This window comes from Microcebus murinus, chromosome 13 (assembly GCF_040939455.1).
Source record: "Microcebus murinus isolate Inina chromosome 13, M.murinus_Inina_mat1.0, whole genome shotgun sequence".
Classification (NCBI taxonomy): Eukaryota; Metazoa; Chordata; class Mammalia; order Primates; family Cheirogaleidae; genus Microcebus; species Microcebus murinus.
In genome coordinates, this window is record NC_134116.1 from 64,545,731 (window position 1) to 64,570,198 (window position 24,468).

At 42.2% G+C, this 24,468-nt stretch overlaps 1 protein-coding gene across 2 annotated transcripts in view; it reads right to left on the reverse strand.

Moving 5' to 3' along the window:
- Positions 1-16,029: 16,029 nt before the first annotated feature.
- Positions 16,030-24,468, reverse strand: part of CYSLTR2 (cysteinyl leukotriene receptor 2) — a 33,622-nt gene continuing 25,183 nt past the window's right edge. For both annotated transcript variants that reach the window (XM_012737295.3, XM_012737298.3), the window contains exon 3: positions 16,030-20,367. In XM_012737295.3, coding sequence (XP_012592749.2) covers positions 19,331-20,347 — 1,017 coding nt within the window. In that variant the 5' untranslated portion in view covers positions 20,348-20,367 and the 3' untranslated portion in view covers positions 16,030-19,330. The remainder of the gene's footprint in view (positions 20,368-24,468) is intronic.

Here is a 24,468-nt window from a genome sequence, read left to right on the forward strand (position 1 = left end):
TCTGGCTCTATCTAACGCCCCCCAGCAAGGGACAGGGGCCAAGACATGCAGTTGTCTCAGGTGTCTCTGCCCAAAGTTGTCGGGTCCAAAAATGGATGAGGGGGTGGAGCCCAGGATTAGGGTGCTCCCACAGCTCCTTGTGCTGTGGGGAAATGGCTTGTGCCACCTGATCCCAGCCTCAGCCGTTCTTTGTGACCCTCAAGGGACACTGTAGCCCCAGCCCTTCCCAGCCATCGGCCCCTGAACACACAGGCATCATCCCACCCCCACTGCCAGGACTTCGGGCCTCTCGCTGCGACTGCTTCCCACCCAGCACAGATAAAGACAGCAGCACCATTGACTGAGCAACTCTGGTGGCCCGGGATCACTCCAGGCCCTCTCTACCTCCCATCCCAGTCCTCTGGGCCCTGCTCAGGGTACCTTGCCCTGGGAACCAGGCACTGTGCAAAGAGCTGTATATACTATGCCTTTCGACTCTTATAACAGCCCTATTAGGCAATAATGAAACACTGTCCTCATTGCACAGATGAGTAAACTGAGGTACACAGAGATTAAACACGTTGCCTAATGTCACATGGCTTATAAGGGGCTGAGCCAAGATTCAAATGCAGCGTAGTCAGCCTCCCAAACCCTCGCTTTTAACTATTGCACTCTGTTTCCCCTAAAGAGAAATCTCATGTTCACCATCGCGCACATGAGGAACAAAGGCCTACAGGGGTTAAGTTACTAGGCTGAGGGGACGGAGTGGCAGTGCTGGATTTGAACACAAGTCTTGCTCTCACCAAAGCTCATGTTCTTTCTTTAACATGATTTAAAAAAAAGGATGGGGAGAAGGAGGCATCGAGCAGACAGAAATCAAGATCTTTTACTTGCTAGTTTTTGCTTGTGGGCAAAATTAACCTTTGAAAATCTCAGTGTCTTCACCAGAAATATTAGACTAATAGTGGCATGTGCCTCTTAGAGTGGTTGTGAAGATTCAGTGGGGTGAGGTGGGCCCGGCTTAGCACAGCTCCCGGCACACAGCAGAGGCTTAGTCACAGTCATTGCCCTCTGTGGTCTCCATCCCGATTCATTATAATGGCCTCTCTCCCCCCAAGTCTTCGCTCTAACCCTCTGTTAGCCTCTGAGAACTCCAGGATCCCTCCATTCCTGGACTTCACCACCTCCTCACTGCAGCATTCACTGTGCCATGTTGCTCATCTGCGAGTCATTGCATGGGTCAAGGTCACTGGTAACAGTTCTTCACCTGTGGCCATCACAGCTAATCAAACTGGCAGCGCCCTGCAGCTTAAGTGACCATGCTGAGTCTTCCGATGGCCCTGACACAGCTCAGCCAATGTCCTTTGCTGTCACCCTGAAGGCCCCACCAGCAGGACTCCTGCTTCTTTGTACTGGGTTGGCTCTCACAGTCCAGCCAACTGGGAATGCTCTGAGCCCTGGGTTGGCCACCTCCCTGAGCTTGTATTAGTTTCCTATTGCTGCTGTGACAAATCACCACAAATTCATTCGCTTACGGTTCTGGAGGTCAGAAGTCCAACACGAGTCTCCCGTGTTGGGCTAAACTCAATATGTTGGCGGGGCTGTGTTCCTTTCGGAGGTGCTTTGGGAGAACCCATTTCCCTGCCTCTCCCACCTTCTAGAGGCCACCTCCCTTCCTGGCTCATGGCCCCTCCTCCATCTTCAAAGCCAGCAGCCTCAAAGCTGCCAACCTCTCTGATACCAACCCCTGCTTCCATCATCATAGCTCCTCTTTGGCTCTCCTGCCTCCTAATGTCACTTACAAGGATGCTGTGATTACATCGGGCCTCCCTGCATAAGCCAGGATTCTCTCCCCATCTCAAATCAAATGCCTTAACTTCTTCACATCTGCAAAGTTCCTATTGCCATGTAAGTTTCCAGGGATTAGGACATGGACATCTTTTGGGATAGGCAAAAATCATTGGCCATAGACAAATAGTACCCCCCCAATGCTCTCCCCTTCCCCATGGGCATTTATCTGGACTGTGGGTGCATGTCCTCTAAGCAGAGAAATCCAGTTTAGCATTTCCAAAAGTTTTTAATGGTGGATATGTCATTTGTCCAAACCCATAGAATGTACAACACTGCAATTAAACCCTAACCTACTATGCACTGTGGTGATAATGATGTGTTAGTATAGGTTCATCGATTGTAACAAATGCACCACTCCAGGGGGGGATGTTGATAGTTGGGGATGCTGTTGGAGGGGGCACAGGGGATATGTGGGGAATCTCTGTGCTTTCTGCTCAATTTTGCTGTGAACCTAAAACTGCTCTAAAAATTAACATTTTTTAAAAAGTCTTTTTGGGCTGAGACTGGTGGCTCACACCTGTAATCCCAGCACTTTGGGAGGCCAAGGCAGAAGGCTCACTTGAGGCCAGGAGTTCTAGATCAGCCTGGGCAATATAGCAAGACTCTGTCGATATAAAAAATAGTAAAATGAACTGGGTGTGGTGGCACATGCCTGTAGTCCCAGCTACTCAGGAGGCTGAGGCAGGAGGATCCCTTGAGCTGGGGAGTTTGAGGTTGCAGTGAGCTACGATGATGCCACTGCATTCTAGACTAGGTGACACAGTGAGACCCTGTCACAAAAAAATAAAAAAGTCTTAAGGGAAGAATGAGCTTCCCTTAAGACTTTTTTTTTTTTTTTTGAGACAGAGTCTCGCTTTGTTGCCCAGGCTAGAGTGAGTGCCGTGGCGTCAGCCTAGCTCACAGCAACCTCAAACTCCTGGGCTCAAGCAATCCTGCTGCCTCAGCCTCCTGAGTAGCTGGGACTACAGGCATGTGCCACCATGCCTGGCTGATTTTTTTCTATATATATTAGTTGGCCAATTAATTTCTTTCTATTTATAGTAGAGACGGGGGTCTTGCTCTTGCTCAGGCTTGTTTTGAACTCCTGACCTCGAGCAATCCACCTGCCTCGGCCTCCCAGAGTGCTAGGATTACAATCGTGAGCCACTGGGCCAGGCCCATAACATCTTTTGACTTTATATCCTGAGAGTCCCACAAGTGGTTGGCCCATGGCAGTAGCTGAAGACCAGGATACCAGGCTTGTGGTGAGGATTCATACTGCCCAAGGTCTGCTTGGGTGACAGAGACTCCACGTGCAGAGGACGGGCTCCTCCTGCAGCCCAGAGCACAAGTGGGAAACCAGAAACCAGCACCGTCCACCCCATGCCAAATGTTTCTGTATTGTCTCAATTTAGGCTCCCAATACCCTATGAGGTAAATTATCACATTTCCATTTTACAGCTGAGAGGAGCAGGGCTCAGAAAGCCTAAGTAACTTGCTGAGCTACGGGGTGGAGGGCCTGGGTTAAAAGTCAGATTTGCGTGGGTCCTAGGCTCGTGCTGGGCGTCCCCCTCAAATGACAGGAGTGGAGAAGTGGTTCTTTGTGTGTGTTCTGAGCTCTGGATGTGGAAAATAATGCAGAAAAATGGAGCTGCAAAGCAGGAGAGGCCCCCAGGGAGGGTTAGCTATTGTAGGCAGCCTCATCTATTGGTATAAAAGCCTGGCTGCCGCTGGAGGAATTCCCAAGCCCTGGTAAGATGCCAGCGATGCCTGGGGCCTCTCCCGAAAGGGGCCCTGCATCTATCTAAGGTGGCCGGACAGGACCGAGCAGTGGCTGCAGCAGACAGCGGCCAGCAGAGGGCGCTGTGCAGACGCGGTGCGCCAGGGACAGAGAGATCTCTTTGTGAACTAAAGTGGTTTCCTTCCCTTGAGACCCAGTGACACAGAGAATACTTTTCAGAAAGCATTGGAGAGTGAAGTTCGCCCCTTGCAAAATCTCTAATTGTTGCAGTTTTCTTTTCCTCTTATAAAACAGCCTTTTGCCCCAGTGGGTGTAAGGAGGCAGAGTGAGGCAGAGAGCAAGTTGCGTCCCAGCCTTGTCTGTCATTAGGGGTGTGGGTTTTCCCTGAGCCTCCCTTTTGTGCTGTGAGCTGAAGGTGTAGGCTCTGTCGTGTACATCTGTTCTGAAGACTGAAGAGAACATACACAACAGGCAGGTCCGTGATCACACAGAACACAGGTCAGCAGTTTCCAATCAGTTTGATTCTAAAACCTCTTAAAAATGGTTGAGGACCCAAAGAGCTTCTGCTCAGGTAGGTTCTACCTGTCAATATTTGGCACACTAGGCACTAAAATGTATTTTTCAATTGAATTTCTAATTAAAATTTTTATTTGGTTAGTGAAAAAAAGTTAATAAGCCTATCACAGGCTAACACAAAAAAGTTTTTAAAAATGATAACTATATTTTCAAAATAAAAAATATTTTGTCAGAAAGGTGACAGTGTGTTCCAGTTTTGCAAATCTGTTTAAGAGAAGACAGCTGGGTTCGTGTTTCTGTTTCTGCATTCAGCCTGTTGTGATATCACACATCAGGTAGCCCCTAGAAAACTCTACTCATGAAACAATGGGAGAGAAAAGTGCAAACAACACCTTAGTATTTTATCAAGAGTTTTGGCCTAGGCGTTCCATAAGCTACAGTGATCACATTGTTTCCTGCGGAGTTATAAGTGGGCAGTTGGGGGTAGGCTGTAGCAGTATCTCATCTCGAATTTCTGAGATATACAGCCCGGAACACTGGACACTTTAGGAGGTACCCTGGTCCTTGGAGAAAGTGTCTGGCAGGAGGGTATGAGAAGTTTGACTCAGCTTGCAGAGAACCTGACAGCAAATCAAGTAATTGATGAGGTGAATCAGACTTTGCACAGTTGGTACAAGCCTGAGATCATGGATCTTTTAACATAAGTCAGGTTAATGTCTGTCTCCAATGTGCAAAATCAAGAAGTCCCTCAGAGAGCAGTTGGTTAACCAAAATTTTATTTCAAATTAGCATGCCTTTCAATGACTTCCAAAATGTTTCATTTCCTTCCTGCTTTTGATGATGAGATGCATTTACTTGCTCCCATCTCCTCCCCAGCAGGAATCCGGGCCTGCTGGATCCTGTGTTAGCAAACTGCTACCTCCTGCTGAGTCCTGTGCATCTTCTGCGGGGCTGAGCTACCTGGAGTCTGCCCGGCGCAGCTCAAGAGCACCAGCTGGCACAAGAGCACCCCTCCGTGTGGCTTGTCATGTGCCGGGGCCATGCTGGGCTCTCACTGATAATGAAGATGCAATCTACAAAGCAAGTAACCCCATTTTTCAGGTAAGAAAAATCAGGCACAAAGGAATTAAGTAACTTTCCAGGTTCCCCTAAGCCCCAGTCACGGATGGGACCAGGGAGTGACCCCATGGCTGCCTGACTTTCCGACTCTTCAGTGACGCCTCTTTAAGTAGCTTCTTCACTTGACGTTGTTCCTGTGCCTTTGCCTTCCAATGTGCCACCTTTGCTGGGTCCCCGCTGACACATCCCTACAATGTGTCCTCTAACCACACCTTCTTCCCATAGACCGCGTGCCCGTGCCGTGCCAGGAACTGCGCCGGAGAGAGCCGCAAGCAAGCCTCACTTCATGGCATTGCCACCTCTGCCTTTCTGCACTGACATTCGGGCTGGTTTGCTTCGCCTGCTGGCTTCTGCCTTTACCCCAGAAACACTTTTATCTTGGGCAGATATGGACGGGACAGGGTTTTGCTTTGTGCTTTGTCTTTGGCAAACTCCTCCCAACCTCTCCGCCTTCAAGGCCTCTTTGCTTGTCATTCCCCATTTTGTTCTGAGCCTTTAAGATGTTAGCTGGCCATGAGCCGGTGCTTTTCATCATCCATGCTCTCCGTACTACGGCTTGAGACAGCCGTGTCATTTCTGGGAAGTGGCACACGCACAGCAGCCGTGCCCTTCGTCTGCTGACAGCGGCCATAGAAGCTGCAGGGCATTGGTGCCTCCATGCTCCGCCTGAGATGCCAGGGCCCAGGGAGGCCAAGGGCAGGCCAGGGGCCCCGAAGGCTGGACCTGAGTAAGGAAGAGCCGAGTTATAGAAGGGGAAACTGAGTTAAGTGCCTCATTCATTCAGGCATTCATTTATTCACTTCATTCAAAATATTGGAGTGTCTTCTTTGTTTCAGGGACTATTCTAGGCATGAGATGCAGCAGTGAGTGAAACTAATGAACCTGCCTTTGTGGAGTTTGCAATATATTGGGAAAGAGAAACTGCAAACATATATATATAGAGAGAGAGATGGTTCCTGACTTAGGATGGTTCAACTTATGATTTTTCAACTTTATGATGGTATAAAAATGATAGGCATTCCGTAGAAACTGTACTTCAAGTACCCATACAACCATTCTGGTTTTCACATTCAGTATAGTATTCATCAAATTATATGAGATATTCAACACGTTATCATAAAATGGGCTTTGCGTTAGATGATTTTGCCCACCTGTGCACTAAGGTAAGTGTTCTGGGCATGTTTAAAGTAGGCGAGGCTAAGTTATGATGTTTGGTAGGTCAGATGTATTAAAAGCATCTTCAACTTAGGATACTTTCAACTTACAGTGGGTTTATCGGGACGCAACCCGATCATAAGTCGAGGAGTACCTGTATACAGTAATGTCAGATAGTGATAAATATTATTAAGAAAAATAAAGCAGTGCCTGGGGCTAGAGTTGTGTGGAGGTGGAGAGTGGGCACTGCTGTAGACAGCAAGCTCAGAGAAGAAGGCATGTTAATTTGAATTTATTTTATTTAAATAAAATCCTAAATGTAATAAGGGAGAGGGCCAAGTTAATATCTGAGGGAGAACATTCCAGGCAGAGGAAATAGTTCTTGCCAAGTCCCTGTGGTGGGAGCATGTTTGCTGGTTTTGAGCAGAAGCAGGAAGGCAGCACCACTGGAGGGAGTAAGAGAGATGATTGCATGGGGGCGGGGAAATTGCATGGGGTTTATGAGCCATGGAAAGCAGTTAGGATTTGAACCCAGGACTTCTAACTCCAGCATCATACGCTTTTCCTTGCACCATGCTCCCCCTTCAAACAGTTATCATAAGAGATAGTCTGGTTTTGTCTGGGCACGATGTCTCACACCTGTAATCCCAACACTCTGGGAGGCTAAGGCGGGAGGATCACTTGAGCTCAGGAGTTTGAGGTTGCAGTGAGCTACGATGATGCCACTGCATTCTAGAGTGACAGAGTGGGAGACCCTGTCTCAAAAAAAAAAAAAGAAAAAAAAAGAGAGAGAGTCTAGTTTTGAGGATAGGCAAAACTAATGGCTTGAACTCTCTTGAAGTCTGTGTTCACAAATTCAAGAACACAAGGCACAAGTCTTCCCAAGACTTCCCTTGTTCTTCACGGAGGCGCCGCGGAAGTCTGGGCCAGTGTAGCCCATGAGGGTGAGGAATCTACCATCAAGAAGGAGCCACTGGGCCCAGGAGGGCCGTGCTGCCCGCAGCAGGTGCATTTTTGCACTCTGATTTGGACTGCACTGTGCCCCCCGCATTCTTATGTTGAAGCCCTGCCTGCCAATGTGACTGTATTAGGAGACAGAGCCTACAAGGAGGTAATTAAGGTTAAATAGAATTAGAGAGAGGCCCCAATCCTATAGGACTGATGTCATTATAAGAAAAGGAAGAGATACCAGAAAGTTCTCTCTCTCCGAGTGTGCACACAGAGCAGAGGCCTTGTGAGGACAGTGAGAAGGTGGCCACCTACAAGCCAGGGTGAGGCCTCACCAGAAACCAGCCCTGACAGCGCCTTGATCTTGGACTTCTAGCCACCAAAACCATGAGAAAATAAATGTCTGTTGTTTAAGCCACCCAGTCTGTGGCCTGTTTCTTATGCACCACTGGGCCTCTGGCCTGGACCTACCTCACCGTCAAACTGCCGGGGAGGCCCCTCCCCAGAGTCTAGGAAGGGCAGTTTTGTTTGCAGGCGGGCTGGGCAGGGGGTGGCTTGGAATCCAAGATGCTTAAGTTGTGTGTGCCTAGCTCTTCATGTACAGTATGGGGAAGATAATATCAGTGGTTTGGGGAAAATTCTCTATATAAAATTTGATTCAATAATTGCTGACACCATCTATGCCCAAGGCATTGTACTGGGAAGGATACAAAAGTAAATGTGTGTGTCCCTTATGAGAAACTTTTCTTGATAATAATGTACGTGTATAAAATAGTTGTGAGAGCATTTTAGGAATGTGACATTTTAAAGCAAGGAGCTTTTTCATAATATCAACCACTTCCCAGAACCCTTAGCCTTGTATATTTTATATAAGCCACACCCTAGTCCTCACAATTCTGTTCTTTTCTCTTTCTTGCATCTTTGTAGCAAAATGAAAACAAACAAATACAAAATAAAACGTCAAACCTTTGGTTTAAAGTGGTGGATTTCAACCATCCCTAAAAACCAGGAGGTCGGGGCTGAGTTCAACCAAGTTTGAGTTATTTACAATTTCTAGCACACAACTTTGGTAGACTAATATTTCTCTTTTGAGATTATGGCTTTAGTCCCATATTTCCAGAAGTGATATAAATATATTGCTGTAAGAAGTTGTTTATAGATGTCTGCATCTGAGAGGAGGTTAAGGAGACCCAGAGTTGCTTTGAGTCATACAAATTTGGATTCTATGACATCACTTCTTACGCAGAGAGGATTACAGTCATTTGTTCCAGGCGCCCCAAGGGGCCATCTGGAGGAGTTTCAGATGGCTGCTCCTTCCTCATCACCAAGGCAAATACTGACTTCTGAGCTCCCTCCTGTCCAGGGCTCCGCATAATCATTGCAATCTTTTAGGTAAGAACACGAGTATGCCCTATTTTCAGAGCACTCAAAATAGCAAAATTCAAACACAAAGTACCGACAAATTAAAGAATGACTTTAAACACAAAATAATTATTTGCTTCAAGTCATGATTCACTGGCAATTTAATTTGTGTGGCAAACTCCCCAAAGGCATTGGAAATGCAAGTAGAATAATAAATATTTATACACAATATCAAGTTGCATATGATTGCTTGCATGTCTGTAGGGTTTTATGAATATGTTTTATAATTTATTTTGTCCTCATACCTACTTTGCAAGATGGGGCAAGTATTGTTATTCCCCTATCACAGATAAGGAAGCGAAGGCAAAGCGAGATTAGCCCTAGATTGCCCAAGGTCACATAGCTGGCAGGTGTCAGAGGCGAGGCTAGACTTTAGCTCATGGCCTCCTTGTCAAAACTCACTTTCCTCGATAAGCATACTTCTTTGCAGATTTTTATTGTCCTTTGAAACAGACCTCAGATATTTAGAAACTATTTTGGAGTATATTCAAATTTGAAAATGGAGAACTGTGTATAAAAAATAATTTGACTTCCAAAGAGAGTAGTTGGAGATCTGTAAGTTTCTGAAAAGAGAATATATTTCATCAGAATCATTAGTGGAGCTTTTTTATATGTCAGGATTCTCCAGAGAAGCAGAACCAATAGAATATATTTATATCTGTAGCAGTATCTATATTTATCTATATTTATACATAAAGAGATTTATTATGAGGAATTGGCTCGTGCAATTATGGAGGCTGAGAAGTCCCACAATTTGCTGTCTGCAAGCTGGAGACCCAGGAAAGCTGGTGGTATAATTTTTGTGTGAGTCAGAAGGCCTGAGAACCAAGAGTACCAATGGTGTAAGTCCCAGTCTGAGGGCAGGAGAAGACCAGTGTCCCAGTTCAAGCAGTCAGGTAAGGAGACAGCGAATTCTCCCTTCCTCTGCCGTTTTGTTCTGTTCAGGTTCTCTATGGATCGGATTATGCCCACCCACTGTGGGGAGGGCAATCTGCTTTGCTCCATACACTGATTCAAGTGCTAATCTCTTCCAGAAACACAGACACACACAGAAATAATGTTTAACCAGATATCTGCATATCCTATGGCCCAGGACCCAGTTGACACTCAAAATGAACCATCGCGCATTAAAAAATACATGTATATGATCATGCCAGACGACAAATATATTCAGTAAGATTTTCCAGGTATAGGGTTTGTTGTTTGTTTCTTTTTAAGCCAAAGAGTTGATTCAGCCAAAACTGAAAAACACAAGCCCAAATGTGGCCCGAGTGAGGCGCTCTGAGCTGTGGCGAAGAGTCATGGATTTTCAAAGTGGATGGTTTCTGTGCTCAAAGATGTATGCCATTTCCTTGCAGGCAAACCTAATAAAATTAATTTGTGCTTATCTCTTCTAGCAGAGAAGAGAGAATGGATTATATGCAATTAAAGATAATCAAGAATAAATTCTGTTTAACTTTGAGACATGATTGTATATTTTAATGGAAAGTCTAGCCTATAAGTTCCTTTCATAGTCATTATACTGCTCCTCTCAGGAGTCTCCTCCTGGCTCCTCATTGCCTCCTAAACAGCCACCCGTGTCTTAGCATAGCATCACATCCACTCTGATCCCACCCAACCTGCTCTTACAGCACCTGGGCACTATAGACTCTCCTGCTGGGAACCTGTATGTCTGCCAGTCCACATCTGGGTGCTCACAATTTCTAAAAAGCACTAGATTTTGTTTGGGTCTTTATCCATGTCCCTCAACTGAAATGCCCTTCCCTTTACTTTTCCCTTCCTCAGTCTCCACCTGCTAACTTCTGCCCTTTCTTTAAGGGTTAAGCCAAATAGCCCAGTTTTCACAAAGCCATCACTTGAATGAGAATCTTCTTCCTCTGTGCTCTGCTGGCGGTTCATCTGCACCTCACTGTGACACCCATCACTTCCTCGGTTACATTTCGGTGTTTCAGACACATATTTTAAGTCCTTTGCCAGACCATATGTTACTCATCTTTATACCCCCAGGGTGCCCAGCACACTGCATGACACATAATTGGTGGGTACCCATTAAAATAACTTGTGGGATTAGATTGAATGGTAGTTTGCATATTTTGGAAGATCATTTCAAATAAAATTATGAAACATTCCCTTAAAAGTTTGACTTCAGAGAAGATGAAATATTTTTCAATTTCTCTACATTGTAGCAAACAAAAGGCTATGTCAGATAGGCAGAGGTGGCGTGTAGACTATTGGGGGTGGTGTAGACTATTGGGGATGGCTGGGGAAACTGCCCAGGCCACTGAAGTTGGCAAGGAAACAGGCAGCAGGGGAAACCCAACCTTTGTTGGAACTACAGGTTGGTTGATGCCGAGATATTCAAGTTTGCAGAGAGGACAAACCAGTGGTGGTGAAATTCTAAGAAAACACGTTCCACTCACTAGGATCTCTGGTTACTGGAAGAGTGAAATCAGGCAGAATTGAGCTGCCAAACTACAGGTTAGCAAAATGTATGCAGCGTGTAGTATCTCAAGGAATGAACTCCATTTCAACATGATTTTCAATTACCTACATAATATTGTATCATATTATAAAGCTGTTAATTTTGTATATTAATTTTGTATACAGCTTATTAGTTCTCTTAGATTTTCAGTTGATTGAGTCTATTGGTGTTTCTAGGAAGACAAACATTTACTCTGTGAGGATTATCATTGTGTATCTTTTCTAATAAGTATGCTTCAAATTTATGTTTATGTTTTACTAATAGCACGGTTAGAAAAGTGTACATAATACCAATTGGAGGGGGTATTCTTGTTTTGCCCTTGATTTTAAAGGGAATGCTTCTAGTGTTTTACCCTTAAGTAAGATACTGGCATTTGGATTAAGAAATATATTTTTATCTTTATTAAGGAGCATCCTTCTATTTCAAGTTTATTAATAGATTTTTTAAATACTGTTTTCAAAATTGAATTTAACCAAATGTATTTTTGCCTTTTGTATTTATAAACACGGTATTTTTTTCCTTTGCTCTACTGATGTGATGAATAATATGGATAGATTTTATTATATTGAACTATCCTTATATTCCTTAAATAAATCATATTTATTAATAAAAAAAAAAAGAATGGACTGATCCAGCCTATGGCCCTCATTGATGAATGGACTAAAAACCATGCACAGATGTTTAAATCAAAGCCTGTTTGAAGGAGTAGCTGGAGCTATAGGAGAAGAACCAAGAGATTGTTGTGTCACAAAGCCCAAGAAAAGAAAGTGTTACAAGAATAAATAGTGGTGAACTGTATCTAAGGCAACATGTAAATTGAGGCTAAGGAAGGGACCATTATGTTCGACAACATGGTGGTCATTTATGACTTTGGCAAGGCCAGTTTGAGTGCAGTGTCAGAAAGAGAAGCTGGATTGGAGGGGACTGAAGAGTGAATGGAGGTAGGCATTCTCAGCAGGAAAGCATGATACAAGTTCACACCGAATTCATAATAAAATCCCAGATAATGCAGAACTTTATTTCCTTTCCTTCAAAGATGCCAAAAGGCTTTAATTTCTGATCATATGGAGGAAAATATTCTCTCAAATTTTGACCTGGTAAAAAAGCTATGCACTTAATTTTTACATGCATTGCAGACTGCAGAATAAAGAGGAAAAAATTCAGAGAGGTCAAAAACAAAATAAAAGCGCAAGTGAACCCTGAGAAGTAGGGGAGGGCCAACAACCACTTTTACCATGAGAGCATTTTCTAAACCCCAGTGACCTTGTGTTGCTGTTTTCATGACATTATAGGATAAGGAAAACTAGAAATAAAGCCTAGATCCCACTCAAGGTGGAAAGTCTAACGGAAGGCCCCTTGTGTAACAAATCACCCCAAGACTAGATGGCCTAAATCAACAATGTATCAGCATAGTCTATGGGTTGACTGGCAGTAACTGGGAAGCTCTCATTTGGGGAGAGCTTCTTACCAAGCTCTTTCATGGTTTGCAGCCAGATGGAGGCTTAGGCTGGAGTCATCTGCCCAAGGAGGGCTCACTTACAGGCCTGGAAGTTGATGCTGGCTGTTGGCTGGGATCTCAGTGGGGCTGTCAACCAAAGCATCTTTACATTACTTCTGCAGATAGCTTGGTCCTCCTGTAGAATGATGGCTGAGTTCCAAGAGGGAATATCTCAAGAGTTAGTTTCGTGGGACTCAAGCAAAAGCTACAAGGTTTCATATGACCTAGCCATAGATGTCCCAGAATATCACTTCTGCTGTATCCTACTGGCCAAACATGCCATTAAGTCTAGCCCACATTCAAAAGGAGGAAAATTAGATTTCACTTTTTGATGTGAAAAACTGCATGCACCTAAAGGTAGAGGAGGAATCGATGGTGACCATTTTGGGACAAGATCTAGTATAACCCCTGAATGAAGCTAGAATGCTATAGGCTCCACTCTTAGTATGAGAGCATGTGAGAAACCAACCTATTATACAGAAGGCAGCAGGAATGCACCTTGCCTATCTGGATGGATACCCCTGTCCCATTAGGTGCAGGTAGAAAAACATCTGTCTTGAAAATTTTGAATCTGATTATTCAGATTTTGAATCTGATTATTTTGAATTGAATTTTGAATTTTGAATCTGATTATTTTGAATCTGAAATTTTGAACCTGATTATCTGATTATTGGGGAAGTTATGGCCAGAATTTGCACTTCTTATGTGGTATTAAAAAAAATTAAGTGGTGAATTTAACATGGCCTCAGGATTGTAATATATCCAAAATTCTAGCAGAAATAAATGCAAAACCTGGAAAAAAGTTAAGATAAGCCTTTAAAAATTTCCCACTGATAAAGTTCCAAAGAATAGAGGTCCATAGTCAAAAAAAAAAAATCACAAAACATACCATGGGTGAGAGGCAGCAGAAATGATAGGCAGCAAGATCAGATTGCCAAAGACTTCATGATAGAATTATTAGACAGAGATCATAAAATAAGTATATTTTAATAAATGAAGATGAGGCATGATGAGATTAACAAGAGCAAGAAATTATATTATAAATTACAACTATGCCACTTTGAAAAGAATGCATTTCTAGGAATGAAAAGTAAAACAATTGAAATGAAAAATGCAAAACACAGGTTTAACGATGGATTTGACATAGCCAAATCTAAATCATGTTAATGGGGGAAAAAAATCTATAACTCAACACCTCATAGTAATATTTCAGAACACAAAAGACAAAGAAAAATCTTACAGCAAACCAGAATGAAAAGCAACTGATATATTAGGCAGCATCACACTTTGTGTGATGGAGTTTGTGTAATGCATGAAAGTATGGTGTCAAGTGTGGTGGATGAGAACATGGACTCTGGATTGGTACTAACTGGGTTTCAACACCGATTCTCTCATCTGCAAGTACATTTTGGCAAGTTACCTCTCTATGACTCAGTTTCCTTGTCTGTAAAATATGATTAATTATATTTTCAATTTCTTCTATTACATGAAAAACACACATATTTTCTGGAAAAGTGCCCAGCATTAAAAAATGCTAGCTATTATTGTTAAAGTAATGACCATTGGATAGCCAACATCTCATTAGCAACAATGAAAAGCAGAAGACAGTTAACCTAGCCATCCACCTAGAATTCCAGATTTATACACATATTTATCTGGAATGAATGAATTCTCTGTAGAAATGAATGAATTCTCCATAGAAAGCCACCTCCCTTGCCAATCTTCCCTCCTAACCCATTTTTGGCCAGTTTAACATCATCTCTACTTGAGAATAAATTGCCAATCAGCTTAATTAAATCTAAAACAGAGAATTGGTCATTTAACCTAGATACAAAATCTAATGGCATTTGTTTCTTAGGTCCCCATTGGAAAAACAAAAACAAAAACACAGGTCCAGTATCATAATTCTACCAAAGTTTATACAACAAAAAATCCCTTCTCCCAGTTGAACAATGTATGTGTTTGCTTGGGGGCAGCTACCTAGCTTCTCACACAAAAAGAGCTGTATCTAAAATGCCAGGACACTCTTGGCTTTTGCTTTGGCAAATAAAGACTTCCATTTTGTTTCCTTCCCCAAGGACAACATTTTTCACCAAAGAAGAGGCTTCACCCAGGCTGGAAAAAGGAAAAGTAAGTCACTGTCATTGTCTGTCTGTCTGTCTGTCTGTCTGTCTGTCTGTCTGTCTCTCTCTCTCTCTCACTCACTCTCACACACACACACACACACACACACACACACACATACACACACACACACATCCCATGTCCCCACGTCCCTCTAGACTTAGAGACGCTAATAACTCACAACCCCTCCACTATTGGTCATCCCAGAGACCTTGGTTGCTTTTACTCCCAGCTTTGTCTGGGCTATTTTACCTTTGAAAGGTTATAGAGATTTCTAATGTCCATTGGAACATCTCTATGACTCCACAATAGAAATTCATAATTTCGCTTTCTCCCTTCTTCCTTGAGCCCATCTTTCCCCCAACTCTCCAAAGCTGCTGGACCTGCTGCTCAGGTGTGGCCACACCCTGCACAAATGCCTGGCAGGTTTGGCAGCTCTCTCTGTCTCATCTGCAGGGAATAGGTGCCCTCTGCAAGCCCCATCTCACCCCTCTCCCAGCTGAGATTCAGTGGGTTTAACGCCATCTCCTACTCCAGGTGTGGATTCTGAGCATCCTCCCTTCTTCCCTGATTTGCTTTGGGGGTGGGTATATGATCAGAGCAGTTCCAATCAAAAGAAAGCCCAGGACTTGAGCTAGTTATTTGGGTTATTTGGGTAGGAGAGTTATTTGGGTTGGAGAGTTATTTGGGTAGGAGACACCCTGTTTCTTTCCCTAGAAACAAATAAGGAAGCATGTAGCCTCAGGCTGCTTGCAATCAGCTTGTTACCAAGAAGGGACTCAGCCAGGTGGCAAAGCCACCCCCTGGAGAGGAAATCCCAAGAAGCCCTGGTTGAACAGGGATTGAAGCCCAACTTCCCTTGCTGTAGTTCAGTTATATGAGATAGTGAAATCCCTTTATTATGTAAGCCACTTGGAAATGGGTTAACTGTTACTTGAAACTAAAAATATCCTAAGTGACATATCAAGCCACCTTTGATCCCAGGAAACGACTCCCCTCACCCTGAGAGAGGACTCACCTCCCATGGCAGGGCTGGGTGGGCTTCTGTTAAGGACTCTAATCCAAGCCTCGTTCGCTTCTGTATTCCATGCCCCATCAGTGTTCAGTTTCCATTTCTGCTGGTCTTTCTTAACTTCTTTATTTTTTAAAAAGACTCAGAATTAGTTTGAATTTTTAAAATTTAATTTTAACTTAAATTTTATTTTACTTCAACAATACATATTCACAAGTTAGACAGACAGTTCTTGAAAAGAGAAGTCCCCCACCCTACCTTCCTGCCCCTGACTTCTCTCCCAAGGTAATCCTTGTTCATTCTTTTTCCTTCTTCTTTTGGTATTTACCTCAGATTGCTAAATTACATTATTCCACTATTCATTGTTTTCCGTCTTTAGTTATTATGCATTTTCTGTGATGGAACATGGGAACGTAGGTTTCTTATGCCTCTCCCACAAACAGGCACATCCTCTCCCCTCATTTCCTAAAAAAAGTTATATCACAGTACTTCCCTACAGTAGCTCCTCCCATCCAAGGAGACTGTGTTCCAAGACCCCCAGTTAATTCCTGAAACCACAGACAGTACTGAACCCAATTGCCATCAATTGGAACATGATTCTGTTCATGTATTCCACCCACAAATGTCATGCCTTTTTCATCTTAATCAAGCACATCATGCATTGTGGCCAGAACAGTTGCAGTTTGAAGTACAATAGCAAAACTAGCACAAATTTTTTTCCTTTTTCACAATTTCATAGTTAGAAGATTCATTCTTACTATAGATCTTAGCAACCTCAGTATATGATTTTTTTTCTTTCCTTATTAAGTCTAAAACTTTCATCTTTTCACTTAAAGGAAGTACTTTACAGCTTCTCTTTGGCATATCCGAGTTGCCAGCATCACTGCTCTTGTGCTTTGGGGCCATTATTAAGTAAAATAAGGGTGACTTGAAAGCAAGCACTGTGATACCATGACAGTCAATCTGTTTATCTAGACAGCTACTAAATAACTCATGGGTGGGTATATACAGCATGGTTATGCTGGACAAAGGCATGATTCACATCCTGGGCAGGACAGAGTAGGATGACATGAGATTTCATCACACTATGCAAAAATGGCATGCAATTTAAAACTTAAGAATAGTTTATTTCTGAAATTTTCCATGTAATATTTTTGGATCATAGTTAGCCATGTGTAACTGAAACTGTGGAAAGCGAAACTGCAAATGAGGGTAGAGGCTACTGTATTTACATTATTTGCTGTGTCAGTATTATTCACAACGGAGCCATGTAGTGTACTATGGTTATATTTCCTCTTTTATACAACAGTTTATTTCCCTCTAGTATTCTTCCCACTTGCATAGTTTTCTATGTATTTGTCACTAATTCATCCACAGCTCTCCAAGAGAAGAGCTCTCTCAATTAGTTTCTTGTTTTTCTCCTAGACATTCATTCCTCCTAGAGTTCTTTGAGAGTCCTTCCCCAACCCAAATGAGTTGCTTTCTAAGCCTACTACATACCAACATCCTGGGAGTTATCTTCACCTTTCTCCTGTGTTGGATTACTTGATTCCTAACTGCCAAGTATTCCTCTATTTCGGTTTACTCTCTTATTTTGAGGGAACACATCCTCCAGTCACTTTCTAATAAAAGTCAAAGGTGATAAAAATGTTGAGACCTTTTATGCTGAAAATGACTGTATCTACCCTCTCATTTATTTGTTGGTGTCTTTCATGTTAGGGCCTTTTCTTCAAATGATTGCTGGTCATAATTAAGAATGAGACTCTAACAAATTGATTAGATGCTCTCTGTTAGCAAAAGGGCTTAGTTGCATTGTGAACTTCACTATCTAGTGGGTAATAGGATAGACACCCAGATTTTGTGTTGGAGGATTTCCAGTTGTGTATCTGTCAGCCTTTTTTCTCAGACGGGGCCGTGTCCCCATGAGAGGATCATCTAGGGTCCTACTGTGACAGGGTATGAGTCTGTCTGTCATCGTTTTGTTAGATGGATAAGGGAAGGGTACTGGGGTTCTTGTTTCATATGAAGAAGGACTTAGTCCCTTCCTAGGTTCAGAACACCATCTCCTCTCCACTCTCCACTGGACTGGGGTTAACAACCCCAAGGAGAAAACCTTGGTTTTCTTGTGAGCGTGAGGAGGGGCAGGTACCCAGTGGAGGAGAGGGACTCTTATTCAGACTTTCAACCAATCTTCCTGGAGGTTTGCAAGGGTAACAGTGGGGAGAGCATCCAGACAACACTTTTGCATGGAGGTTTTTAAAACTCTTACTAGCTGTGTGAACTTGAAGAAGTTTCTTAATTTCTCTGAGCTCCAATGTCTTCCTCTTTAAATGGAAACTCAGAGCTTTGGTGTGAATGTTACATGGGATTAATGAGTGTAAATTGCCTGGAACAGTCTGCCCAGCATTGGGAGGGCACCTAACTTTTGGCAGTGCAGTGGTCATGGTGGTAGTGGTTGATAGTATTCTCAGCCTTGTTTCAGTGGATATTAAGGAATACTAGAGAGACTATGTATCTAGTGTTTTTCTACATTCCCTCAAAAGGAAGGCAGCACCCCCCTATTCATATTCTGCTAAAATGTTAATAGGATTTCAGGGGTACATAAGCCTTTGCAACTTGGCTTCCACGCCACCTTCTCCTTGAGTACCCAACCCAAAAAGCCTCATCTTTTATGTTGGCTCCCATTTCAATGGTTCAATGGGAGAGAGTGAGAACTGTGGTGAAGTCAGTTCTAACCTAAATCTCAAAGTAAAATTGAGATACATGTCCATGACCAACCGCCCCTTCTCCTCTATTCCACACACAATTCCTCCATCCCAGGGCACTGCTGTAGGTCTTCCTCCTACATTTCCTGTCCTTCCTACTCCGCTGGCAAGAGATAGGTAAAAGGAAGCATTTTTGCTTTCACTGTGCTAGGGCCTCTCTCTCAGTTCAAAATAAAATTCCTCCTTTCTCCTACTTATCAACAGCTCTCTGGTGCCTCAAACCATCTCCCATCCTCTCTCCCACTGTTCTTGTTTGGGACCATGACTCTGCTTTGTTCCAGAGCAGCCTTCTTCTTCACAGTCTTCTCCTGAATTCTTGGGATGTGCTTCTCATCTGCTCTGGGGCCTCCAGGAGCTCTGTTGGTTAGCCGTATCTCAGGGGATTGAAGAGGGAAGAGAAACTGAAGAAGCCGGGGAAGTTGGGCTGTCTTAAAGTTAAGAATTTGGAATACCTGATGGGCCAGAGATCTGATCCATCTTTGCATTCCTTTCACCAGTCTGACAGTTCAGCCTGTAAGACTCTAGTAGGGACTTTTCCTCCTCTCTCTCTCATAAAGACTCAATCACTGAAAATACACCTAATAAAATTTTTGAAGTAGGTCTTATTAACAAAAGTCATGGTCAATTAAATCTTGAGATTGACCCTTGATGGCAATGGTGTAAATACAAAGCTACTGGAGACTGTGCGTGGTGGACGGTGGACAGGAGGATACAAAAACAGGCATCACCTAATAACTCCTTACACTCTTGTTTCCTTTTTCAACCACAGACAAACAGAAGAGCTGCACTTTGTCTTTGCCTTCTGTGGATAATATTTTCTAAGTGCAGCCTTCAGTCTGTCCTTAAAATTCTCCCCAGCAAAGTAATAGAGCAAAGGATTGATGCAGCTGTTGGCGGCCGCCAAGGCCAGTGCGACAATTACAGCTTTATGCAGCGCTTCTTTGCATTTACCCATTTCCCACGAGATCAGGTGGAGGGTCCTTAGTGTGTGATAGGGCAGGAAACACAGGAGGAAGATGATCAAGGCGATGATGATGGTGGTCAGCGCCTTCCTGTGAGAAACCCGCAGCCCTGATTCTGGGACCTCCACCTTTAACAGGACTCGAATGATCATCAGGTAACAGATGCTGAGCGTGAATAACGGCAGCAGGAAGCCCGCCACCAGGGCAATCATGTTCATGATCTGCAATTTGTTAACTGTATTGAGATTCAGCTCTAAACATAATGTGACATTGCCCTTCCGCTCGGAGCCATTCTTCAGCAGCATTATTGAGGAAGCCATCATGAATATCCATATGATCCCACACAGGACCCAGGCACTCCTGATGCTGGTGATATGGAGAAGCCGAAAAGGGTGAACAGTTGCCAGGAAGCGCACAACGCTCAACACGGTCAGGAAGTAAATGCTGCTGTACATGTTGACATACAAGGAATAAGACATAATCCTGCAGGCCAGGTCCCCAAAAATCCAATCAGAGCCTCTGAGGTAATAGTCAGCCCTGAAGGGAAGTGTGCTTATGAACAAGAGATCCGAAATGGCCAGGTTTAGCATGAAAACGTTCACAGACGTGGTCTTCTTAGAAGGCTGCAGGAAAACATATATGGAAAGGCCATTTCCCAAAGATCCCCAGACAAATATTATCAGGTATACGATTGGGTAAAATTCTCTCTTGAAGTTTGCAATTGTACAGTTCTTGTTGCTGAAGGTGCCATTTGGTTCCATTTCTGATATGGAGATGGGTGGAGGCAAGGACATAGTTTTCTCTCTATGCTGAGCTAAAAAGAAACAGACACAAAAAATTACTTTGTGCATTTTATTTTTCCTTCTTTATCACTGATTCCATCTTTCTAGGTTTTGATGAAATGGGGAGAAGTCGTCTACAGCCATACCACCCTGAACCAGCCTGATCTTGTCTGATCTTGGAAGCTAAGCAGGGTTGGGCCTGGTTAGTACTTGGATGGGAAATATAGAGAAATACTAGTTTTTCTTTGAAAATTGAGTTTAAAAATATTGGTTAAGTCTTTACTATAGGCTGCATTACATTTCATGATAAATTTCCTAACTTATAGTCTAAAATAACCATTAATTTGTTTGGTTGAAGCTGAAGCTTCAAACTTAGGGAACTTGTGGCCTAGACACAAGTGCCTCCCTGTGACACTGCACCCTACATCTACTTGACAACAGATATCTCATCAGAAATTATTGAGGACAGAAGGAAATGGTACATTTCTCAAGTGCTGAAAAAAAAACACGTGTCAATCTAGGATTCAATATACAGCAAAAATACCCTACAGGTATGAAGGAGAAATCAAGAAATTCTCAGATGACAGAAAACTAAGATTTTCTTGCCAGCAGACCTATCTTAAAAGAATGACTAGAGGAAACTCTCCAAACAGAAAGGAATCAATAAAAAAGGAACCTCAGAACATTAGAAAATAGGAAAGAACATGGTAAGCAAAAATATGGGCAAATACAATAGGCTTTCTTTGTCTTTTCAAGTCTGTTTCATTTGATGGTTGAAACAAAAACTACAATGCTGTATGGTGTGGTGCTAAATGGACATAGGGAGGGGAATTATTAAGATTATTACATTATAAATGACAGAAAATAAAGAGATATAAAGAAAGGTAAAGTTTCCATACTTCACTTAAACTGGTAAAATGATAATGCTAGCAAACTGTGATAAGTAATGGACATAAAATGTAATACCTAGAGAATCCACTATAAAACTATACAAAGAGATACACTCAACAACACTGCAAATAAATCAAAATGGAACTCTAAAAAGTGTTCAGGTCACCAGCAGCAATGCAGGAAAAAGAAAATGATACAAACAGAAAACAAAAAATGAAATGGCAGATGTATCCCTAATTTATCCATAGCTAGTAAGTGAATTTTAACACAAAATGAATATAGAAAAATCAATTACATTTATATATACTAGCAATAAACATGTGAACATACTGAAATTAAAAATATAATTCCATTTATACTCATTCAAAACTAAAATGCAACATGTGAATGTAAATCTCACAAGACATCCTGAAAACTACAAAATGCTGGTGATAGAAATTAAAGTTTTAAACACATGGAGAAATATATCATGTTCATAGAATGGAAGCCTCAATAGAATAAAGATGTTAATCCTCCCCAAATTTATAACACAGGATTAATGCAATTCCCAAGAGTTTTTTTGTACAGACAAGATTATTCCAAAATTTATATGGAAAAGCAAATGAACTAGATAAAATAGCTATAACATTTTGAAAGAGAAGATTGAAGTGGGAAGAGTCAATCCATCCAATTTTAAGACTTATTTTACAGCTACAGTAATCAAGACTGTGTGGTATTGGGTGAAGGATAGACACATAGATCAACAGAACAAAAGAGAAACCCAGAAACAGACCCACAGAAATATGCCCAACTGATTTTTGACAAAGGTGCAAACGCAACTCAGAGGAGGAAAGACAATTTTTTCAGAGGATTGGAGCAATTGGGTAGGCATAGGCAAAAGAATGAACCTTAAATTAAATCTCACTCCTTATATAAAAATCAACTAAAATGGAGCATGGACTTAATGTAAAATGTAGATCTATAACATTTTTAGAAAAAAAAAATTGCAGAAACTCTTTGGGATCTAGGACTAGGCAAATAGTTCTTAGACTTGGCATGAAAAACATAATCCATTAATGGAAAAATTAATAAACTAGACATCATTAAGATAAAAAGCCTTTTATCTGCAAAAGACCCTGTTAACAGGATGACAAGACAAGCCACAGACTGGGATAGAGTATTTGCAAACCACATATCTGAGAAAGGATTATCCAGAATATATAAATAACTCTCAAAACTCAACAGTAAAACAAAAATCTAATTAGAAAATGACCAAAAAATATAAACAGAGGATATATATCCTCTTTATATAAACATATAAGCAAAAGATATAAACATTTTCAGAGGATATAAAGATGGCAAACAAGCACATGAAAAATTGTTCAACATCATTAGCCATTAGGGAAATTCAAATTAAAACCACAGTGAGATATCACTACATACCCAATAAAATGGCTAAAATAAAAAATAGTGACAACAGCAAATTCAGAGAAACTGGATTGCTCATACATTGTTGGTAAGAATGTAAAATGATAGTCATTCTGGAAAACAGTTTGGCAGTTTTCCTAAAAAATAAAGCATGCTAGTACCATACAGTCTAGTCATTATACTCCTGGGCATTTATTCCAGGGACATGAAGAGTTATGTTCACACGAAAACCTATACTTGAGTGATTATAGCAGCTTTATTTGTAATAGTCCCAAACAGGAAACAACCCTTCAATGGTTAAACCAACCATGGTACATACACACCATGAATGCCACTCAGCAATGAAAGGCGTAAACTACTGACACATATAGTAACTTGAATAAATCTCCAGAGAATTATGCTGTGAAGGAAAAAAAAAAAAAACAAAACTCAAAAGATTACACACAGTATGATTCCATTTATATAACATCCTTAAAATAACAAAATTGTAGAAATGAAGAACAAAGTAGTTGCCAGGGATTAAGAAGGTGGTGAGAGTGGGAGGGAAGTGTACAAAGCCATAAAAAGGCAGATTAGGAAATTTCTATATCATAACTGTATCAATGTCAATATCCTGGCTCTGACATACAATAGTCTTGCAAGATGTTACCATTGAAGGAAAGGGTACAAGAGAGTGCTCTCTCTATTATTTATTACAACTGCATGAAAATCTATAATTATCCTTTTTATTAAACAAACAAAAAAGGTTAGGTATGGTTTGAACAGGATGGCCCTGAGATGGCTGCAAAATTCCTTCCAGAAGAACTGCTCAATAGTTCTTGTGTTCGCCAAAACACTTAGATTTTGCAAGGTCTCCTTCCCCACCCACACCCTTCCTCCCAACCTGCCCACACTGTACATCTACAGAGGTGATCCCAGGGAAGACGGGAGAAGACACTCAGCAACCTTGTTGCAATTAATATTGAAGTCAATTTGTGCAATTACAGATGTGTTGTTTCTGGTCTGTCTTGGACTGGGGACAATTGACAGAAAAGAAGTTTCACAAAGATTCATCTGAAGTCCTTCCTGACTTGAGCGAAATACCCTGGACTCAGTAACTGTGTGTCCATCTGAGACACCCACCCATGGCTGGAGAGAGGTTCAGACGGAATTGAGCTCTGATGTTTTGCCGAGAACCTTCAGCAGTGCCTTCGTTTTGTTTTCCTAAGAACAAACCCTATGAGACTTTTTAGTTATCTTGTCAGATTTGCAAGTCTGGTCAGTTGGAAAAATTGTTTTCTAGCCTCTAACATCTGTCCTACTGTTTGTCTATGAGGAAAGACAGGCAGAGGCCCCATAAATCTGTCCTCTGGCCGCCCTCAGGGACTGAGAGTTCAGAAGGACTGGCATTTTTTGGACAAACTTTATCCTTTGGACAAACTTTGTTCAGGACACCATTTCAAAACTTTTAAGGACTTCCTCTGTCTTATCTTTGTGACTCTGAGAACTGCTTTATTTTGTTTTTCAGCCCTGATTGTAGATAATTGGCCTCTGCCCACATTCCAGTTAGATGAGAGCCATCATTACAGACCACTGCAGCTCTCCTGGGCTCCACTCAACCTAAAACTGCACATTCTCCAGGCCAGATACCTGTGTCTTTCAGGTTTCCTCGCTGCCACGCAAATGTGAGTGCATATCTCTACAACTGGCACAATTTCACCAGGGACAATCTGGAATTCCAATGGCCATGCTGGGGAACTTTTGACATAAACAAGACTGTTTACTTGAGAAGCACTTTAGAACAAAAAGCGAAGAAACCTAGAGGAGACTGTCCTGTTTTCTAAGAGACATTCTTT